The following is a 7,903-nucleotide window of genomic DNA, read 5'->3' on the forward strand; positions in this document are numbered from 1 at the left end:
AGGGTTACAAACGTCTTGGCAAACTTAATACACCGTGTCCAGTGTATATTAAAGTCAGCAGGTTACACTATTCACAATGGTCTCCGATACTAAACATAGTTGAAATCGGGCCTTAATTCGCCTCCATATAGCAGATGTTAAAACTAGATATTATATAAACTAGGTAGGATCTAAATCATGAAAGACGATTTGTTATCAAAACTGAGCGCATTTATGCACCCACACCATATTCTCACTTACATCGCGGAATATTTTATATTCTTTGTGTATATAATATTGTATCTCTCTTTCAAGTCCTTTTATTTTTTTTATTTATACATATATTAAAAATATTCACATAAGATCTAAATATATTTCATCAAAAAGATTCAATTAGTTATATACAAGTGATGAAATACAATACATGTGAGTATATACATACATTATAATTTCTTAAACTCCAACATCAGCTTGCCATTCATATTAAGTAGAAATGAATCAACAGCATCACTACAACCATGTTGTGTTTGAGAGCAAGTTCTTATAGTATACTCTGACACTAATGACGCGATCGCCGCTTTAACAATCAACAATGACATATCCTTACCTATTATATTATATAAACTAATAAGTAAAAACTAATTTATTTTTTGTGGAAATGCAATGTTACCCAAACAGCTTCTGGGCCCAGTGCCAAATGGCAGAAAGACGCGTCGTTCCATCAACTCTTTCGGCGCAGTGTTGTCGAAACGTTCGGGTATAAACGAATTCGGCTCGCAAAATATAACTGGATCATGATGATATGAATAAACCGGTATGCACAGCACTGTACCTTCCTCCACTGGCACCGATTTTCGCTTAGAAACTTGAATCACATTGGCACGACTACAGATGCGTCGACAATATTGTACTGTCGGACTCAGACGTAGTGTTTCTTTGAGTATAATGCTATGGCTGCACATAAGTATTATAAGCAATTAAGGCATTATCTTACCGAAAACGCAATGATCGAGGTAACTCAGCGATTTGAGCGTCTCAAAGCCAAATTCCTTACAATGCTCACGCTGTTGCGTTTGCAACACTTCAGCGCGTAATTTGCACTGCACGCGTGAATTTCTAGCGAGCTGCAAAAAAAAATGTATTTTTTGTCAAAAAACTATATTTTCTGTGCTGTCACACTTACATAGTAAATGCTGTAGACCAACGTGCTGCAAATCTCCTCAAAACCATCGAGCAACATAGCCATGCAATGCCCCGTCAAGGCTTCGTCACTCAGACGCCCCGTATGCTGCTGCGTGTACAAATAACTGAAAACATCACGCATGCCGCTGGGATTACGCAGCTCTCTGTGGCACAGCAGCGCGTCGCTGGTGAATTGCGCAAAATAATTATCCACCGCCTTGGAGATCAAACGAAATGGCCACAACTTCCAAAACATCGGCATAACGGCTGAGAGCAGCGAGTAGCGGCGTAAACTGCGTGTTTGACGTACTGCGCGTTCGGTCATTTGTAAGAAGGTATTCGGTTTTTTAGAACGCGTCAATGTACCAGCGTCTACACCCCAAATGGTGATACAAAGCGCGTCCGCAACAAAACGCTTAACAAGCTACACAATATATTTAACAAAAATGGAAGCAATAATAAAGCCCACAGCTACTCACATCAATGGTATCCAACGCTTCTGGTTTTGCGCCTCTACATTTGTATTGTAAAAACTGCATTAAGCGCTTACAACTGGCTTGCCACAATTCATATGTTTGCTTCAGCTGCAATTTTGTAACATGAAATCAACAAATTTTGCACTTAACACGTATTGCCTGCCACCACAACCAATGGCGTAACACTCACCCGTGTTGGCGTCAAAGCCGCACATGCCAAACTGCGATTGCTCTTCCAACGCTCGCCAGTGCTCCACAGCGCGCTGTACGCTGCCAATTTGTCCAATTTATTCAGCCTGCGGTGTCGCATCCAGCTACAAGCCGCTGTCAATTCAAAAGCACCGAAATTCGTGTCGAGTATCTCGTGCGCCAGTCGCATGTCTACCACCAAGATTTGCGGCTGACGCACGAAAAATATACCGACCATGCGGTGGCGGTGCTTGTAGCGTCTATGGAGAAAATGCCCGTAAAATTATGTCTCATTTTCATATACGCAGCACCACATTTACCGGTAAAGCCTGTCGATTTCATAAAGAAGATTCCGATTCTGCGTTAAAATACTCGGAAAAGAGCCGAATAAAGTCAGCGGCAATGCATTATGAAGCCCTCGTTTCTGCCAATAATTAAAATTCCATGTGAGATACAAATAGAGCGGCAGCAATATGATATGCAAAAGGAAGACAATTTGAAAAAAGAGGCACTCCAGCATCGCCTGTTCTTATTTTTTTTTGAACTTGTACTTTCGCTAATTTTTATTCTTTTGCTTCTTTTTTTCTCGCTTTGTTTCTTCTTAAGTGAAGTTTTCTTTTCACTATTTTTGCCTTTATGTCTTTAATATTTTTTTTTGATAGTTTGTTTGTTTGTTTTGGTTTTACAAGACTAATATTTCTGAGGAAAGTTTGAATGAACGTTATGGAAAATATTATTAAAGTAGTTTTCTTGCTATAGATCTTTCTGTATAATATTCTGCATTGTAAAATCTATAGTTATTGGTTCTATCTTATGGCCTAGAACATCGTTTCTCACTATGTTAGTTTCATAATAAATATCAATTAATGAACAGAGTCCTATTTTAGAGCAAGCAAACCACAAAAAAAAGATATTTCAAGCATACTTCCTAAGATATCACTGAAATCTACAGGTTTCACAATAAAAACCTGTTGAAAGCCGCTTGGTACAAAGGGGTAGGTTAAGTTATACTGGGCAACTGTCATGTCATACATAGACCTACTGGTCCACAGATGGAGACTCAGTTTAATTTGAATGAAAGCATTCGTCATACAAGTCAACGCTCTTTGCGAGCTTTAAAATGTCAAGCCATGTAATTTTGTTACTACATCTAGTCCCGTAGCTATCTAAGACGAGTTCAAGATAACTCTGAACAGAGGTGTTCCAGCGTTTCTATCTGATCCGTCTGTCAGCCTTCGGAAATTTCATTGTATATCGTTTTAAGTGACTTTCGTAATTCCTGTACTGGTTCGGTAGCCAGACGGATGGCACTTTTCGCAATTTCATCAGCTATTTCGTTTTTCGGAATTCCTTCGTGGCCAGTTTATATGCAGTTGCTTTCGGCAACCACTACATCTAATAACTTCCTTTTTCTAAGGCCTTTCTCTGACGTAATGCGATGTTTTAGTTGGTAAAAAAGGTTTAAAGAAGAATTTCAGTAATATCGGTATGATAACCCAAAGGTGGCATGTATAATGGCGCTTACCTTTGCATAAGTCCTTATTAAAGAACAAGTCTCTGCAGACTAACTTGACTTATATAGTGTTTTAAAAGATTTCAATGATTCGGCTACGTAAACTGGCGAACTCAAATTACGAGTCGTTTACTAAGACTAAGTAGAGTAATCATTGCGCAGTTCCTACCAGAGCTTTATATTAAAAAAATCGCATTAATTTATTATGGGTCCCATCAATCAAATCAGCTATTTGTATATTTTTACTTACCTCTAGAGTTTCGCTCTCGTTTGAGTGTCTTTTCTAACCTGATGAGGAGGCTTTTTCTGAGTTCAAATTTTTTTCGATATCCGAAAAGCCCTGAAAATTATAAGGACTCAAAAACTCTCCCAGCTGACCTTGTGTGGAAACTCACAGATGATTTAGCTCAATATATTCTATTACTTCTCCGATTTGCCGAAACTTGGAACTGGAGAAATTTGGAGTAAAAACTCGTGTTTTGATCTCATAGATGCTTTTTGTTTAGATCTATATAGAAAGCCTACTAAGAAGAGTTAATGAATTTCATTTTAAGCAGAAAATCCTACAGTTCTATTCATTCTAAAGATCTGAAGTTTAAAGCAATGCAAATTGCTTGTCTCACAACTCTTTTGATTATCATTTATATAATATTTTGTTGTACTCTTATAGTCTTTAACAATTTAACCTTATTTCCTAAATCCGCCGACAGATTTGTAAAAAGCTTAGTGCTACTTAAACTTCAGATTTAAATAACAATACGAACTAACAGTAATTTTGCTAATGGATTTGTTGCAATTTTCTTCGAAAATTGTTTTCTTATGCGTCAACCGCAAAATAGCAAATTGCACACAGCCACAAAGCAATCTGCCAATATGCACAAAACCACATGCAACATAATGCGGTGACGCGCATACACACATACATACTTACAAATATGCGTACACAGTACACCACATGCCACAAATTTAGCAGTCGCAACCGGGTTGTGATATGGAAATTGCCAAGTTGCAACATAGCAACATGCAACAGCTCAAAACTGTGCTTTCACTATATGAATGCGTGCGAAGAAAAACCAAAAAAACATCGCAAAAATAAAAAAAAACTGGTATTGCGCCGGGATGTATGTTAAGCGAAGTAACGTAAATATACGGACGAGGTGAAGTGGCAACACAAAAGAGGAAAGCATCAAATTGAAAACAAAAGTACAAGCAGAACAGCACTAAAAGTGCACACACCAACAAAAGCACTTCAAATGTAAACAATGAGTAGTTACAAAAGAACCAATGGTGAAGCAAACGGAGAACGAAGAATAAGCAGCAACAACAACAGTGGCAGCACAACGCACGAACTTTCGCAAGGGATTACGACTTATCGAGCGAAGAGCGCAACAAATGCAACACGCAAACAAATAATAAGCAAAACTATGGCAACAATAACAAATTGCCAAAAATTGCTGAAGCGTAGATTGTAGAGGCAATATGTAAAATTGACAAAACAATGTTTGCCATAACTTATAACCCTCGTTCGCTTCTACGAAATATTGTAATGCCAACAAATTGGCAGAAAATGTAGGGCAAAGTATTTACAAGTATGCAAACAGTATATACATACATACATAACTACGAAGTTACTATTTCTGAGAGCTTTAAATAAATGAAAGAAATCAGTTAGTTGCTACGCTTGCTTTTTCTGCTATTTACGGGTATAGCTTATAATTTTGCTTATTTTACCCTTCCAACATGTTGCACAGAATTTTGTAATTGTTCACCTAACGGTTGTTGGTGTAATACCTAACAGTTATCAAGATAGATATAGAGTTATATATATAAATTTTCGGCCGTACGTCAAGAACCCTTTTTGAAGGTCAATGACCTTAAGCGATAGCAACGATCATTTCCTACGACAATCGGCCGCTACAACAACAACAACCCTTTTCGGAGGTCAGTGCTTTTCCCAGGGGAGAGAAATAATTATTATTTAAAACTTAATTTTCTAACCCCTAAAATACTCCATTACACCCGAACTTAGCCCTTCTTTACTTGTTTAATTCGAGATTTGCGCTGTTTTAGTTTCAATATTTTTGTTTAATTAAACAAACTTATAGACCGATCGGACTCATTTTTGATATTAATAAGGCGGGAGAGAGATTTGGACGGATTTTTGATGCCAGAAAACTTTATACTTAATAATAAAGGCAACGAAGAAGATAAATTATCTTATTCGCCTTTTTAACAAGAACGCTTAAATTCGATCAAAATGCGTTTGTTGTTTTTTTATTTTTTTTTGTTATGCAGTTAATTTTATGGCTACCACAGCTCCGTCCGCATATCTCCACCCTTTTATTTATATTTTCGATGACCCGGTACAGCATTTCGGCTGGAATTCCAACTATAGTGCGCTGAATGTTGGCTTCGAGCTTTGCTGGTTGATTGGCGGAAAACTTTGATTTAACATACACTCAGAGAAAGTAATCTAGAGGCGTTAAGTCGCATGATCTTGATAAAGCCAGACTGGATAATTTCTTAAAATTAACGACTGGCCAAACTTTGCACGCAATGTGTTCATGTTTAGGCGTGAAACATGAGGCGGCGCACCGTCTTGTTGGAAATAGGGATCGTCCGCGTCAGTTTCAACAAATTCTAGTAAAAAAAGTCGGTCAACATCGTGTTATGGTACAACACTCGCTATAAATGGTAATGGTATTTCCTGTCTCATTTGATCAATTATTTAATAGATTTATTATATGTTTAATTACACGTTAATAATTAAAAATTACAACAAAATTTGTAAATAAGCATAAAATTTGTACAAAGTTCTGGAAAAAATCAAATCCTACACTTTATTACTAAGAAATTTTCCGCTTACGTCCTGAGCCTTTACTCTGTTGCATCGACGCTTTACAGAGCGGACAGTACCATTTGCCCTTTGGCGGTCGTATAACACCCACACATTGAAAATGAAACCATTCGTAGGGGCACAACTTGTTGTCGCAAGCAATCATGCTGCCATAGGAGACTTGATTACAAATACAATAGCGCGGCTCATTCAGATTGTAGCACAGTGCTTCGTCTTCGTCTGAAGGCAAATCTGGCGGTGTCAGCATAACATGGTCGTATATGCTCGAGTACGAGTATTGCGTGGCAATGGAGTTTGTCGTTTTCGTTGGCTGGAGCGGCGTCGAAAGACAGCTTACTGCAGCTGACGATGTTGTGGGGTGCTCCTTTTCATGTGCGTCCTTTAGTGGCTGTGACAACATGATAAGGACGGTAACGTTTACAAAAATTAGAGTTACGAAATTAAGTTTCACAAAAGTTACAAATTTTCAAAAGAATGTTACAAAAATGATCGAATAAAAATAAAAAATTCCATTGTCAATTCAGAAATTTCTCAACCAAGTAACGAGTACACAGGGGGAGCTTTAAATATTTTAACATTTTTGTGCATTTTAACAACATTTTCATAAAAGTAATTCAAGATTAGTAAGAATATTTGTTGATTTATTGTCAGAAGCCACCTGAAACAGACCTCAGATATTGAAAGGCGCCAAGAATATCATATATTAAAATAACTCGAAATATTTTCATTACTCCAAAACTACTTCTAACTTCTTTCTCAAAACTAAATTTCCAAAAGCTTACATACCCTTAAATCCACCGTAAATGCCTAATCTAACAATCAAACGGTTTGGCAACTCCAAATACCGTAATTCCTCCCATAATCAACATACGCCATCTAACACCATCACCATCAGCAACATCAAAAACATCAGCAACTCCATTTGATCTACGACCACAACGTCCACAGAATTCATTCCAATCATTCGGTGGCGCAAACTGCTTTCACGTCAGGGTAATTCAAATGGCCAACACACACCATGGCAGGCCAGCGGATATACATGTGCATAATGACATTGCAATTGTACAACGTGCAACATGCCACATCTAGGCCTTAAAAGCACTCAAACAAGCACACATAGGCACATTATACCAACGAATTTTTCGAGCTGTCGCTGCTGCCATTGATGACAAGATTGGTATCGATAGCAGGCAAATGAGGAGTCAAATTGATTTGTGCATTCGTTGGCGAAAGGAGGCTTCGTTAGGAGTGTTGAAATTTCAGGTAATCATATATGTCAAATATAATTACTCGTTGAAGTGGGCGTAACTGGTTTGAGTTGATCTTTAGTTAGATTAGATTAGGTCATAGGGTTGATCCAAACATCGATGGATATTACTTGGGCATAGATTCCTCCATAGATCACCAGATCTTCATAGATCGATGAACCGAAGAAAGCGGGATATTTCGATCTCAGTCCGGCAGAAGCCGAGTAAGAAGGGCAAGTGAAAAAATTATTCCATCTCACCTTCCCCCATATAGCTTTGGCAAAGAGCGTCCGACAAAATATTTAGATGCCCCATTTGTGAACCTATTAGACAGTGTCCAGTCAGAATACCAACCTTCGAAGGATATCTTAGGGTTCACTCTGGGCCAAAAGGATCTCGCAGTCGCACAAGTTCTAGTTATTAACCTTGGCTAAGCTTGCTGAGCTCACTGAAGGTCCAA

At 38.0% G+C, this 7,903-nt stretch overlaps 2 protein-coding genes across 2 annotated transcripts; both read right to left on the minus strand.

The window, feature by feature from the left end:
* Window positions 1-299: 299 nt before the first annotated feature.
* LOC106617113 (probable cytochrome P450 309a2) lies at window positions 300-2,515 on the minus strand. Its single transcript, XM_014234113.3, has 7 exons — window positions 2,147-2,515; window positions 1,828-2,086; window positions 1,641-1,745; window positions 1,163-1,585; window positions 974-1,103; window positions 650-913; window positions 300-586 (listed from the first exon to the last, which is right to left on the minus strand). Exons 1-7 carry the CDS (start codon window positions 2,344-2,346, stop codon window positions 423-425), a joined length of 1,545 nt encoding a protein of 514 aa, XP_014089588.3. The 5' UTR covers window positions 2,347-2,515; the 3' UTR covers window positions 300-422.
* Window positions 2,516-6,185: 3,670 nt separating this feature from the next.
* Window positions 6,186-6,596, minus strand: LOC106617115 (inhibitor of growth protein 3). Its single transcript, XM_014234116.3, has one exon. The coding sequence runs from the start codon at window positions 6,594-6,596 to the stop codon at window positions 6,186-6,188; it is 411 nt and encodes a 136-aa protein (XP_014089591.3).
* Window positions 6,597-7,903: the final 1,307 nt, after the last annotated feature.

This window comes from Bactrocera oleae, chromosome 3 (genome assembly GCF_042242935.1).
Source record: "Bactrocera oleae isolate idBacOlea1 chromosome 3, idBacOlea1, whole genome shotgun sequence".
In the NCBI taxonomy this organism is placed as follows: Eukaryota; Metazoa; Arthropoda; class Insecta; order Diptera; family Tephritidae; genus Bactrocera; species Bactrocera oleae.

Coding starts and splice junctions, on each gene's coding strand:
- LOC106617113 (XM_014234113.3), bottom strand. CDS start 2,346: ATGCTGGAGTGCCTCTTTTTTCAAATTGTCTTCCTTTTGCATATCATA. Junction 1,746..1,827: donor CGGCTTTGACGCCAACACGG/GTGAGTGTTACG, acceptor ACAAAATTGCAG/CTGAAGCAAACATATGAATT. Junction 1,586..1,640: donor AAGCGTTGGATACCATTGAT/GTGAGTAGCTGT, acceptor TATATTGTGTAG/CTTGTTAAGCGTTTTGTTGC.
- LOC106617115 (XM_014234116.3), bottom strand. CDS start 6,596: ATGTTGTCACAGCCACTAAAGGACGCACATGAAAAGGAGCACCCCACA.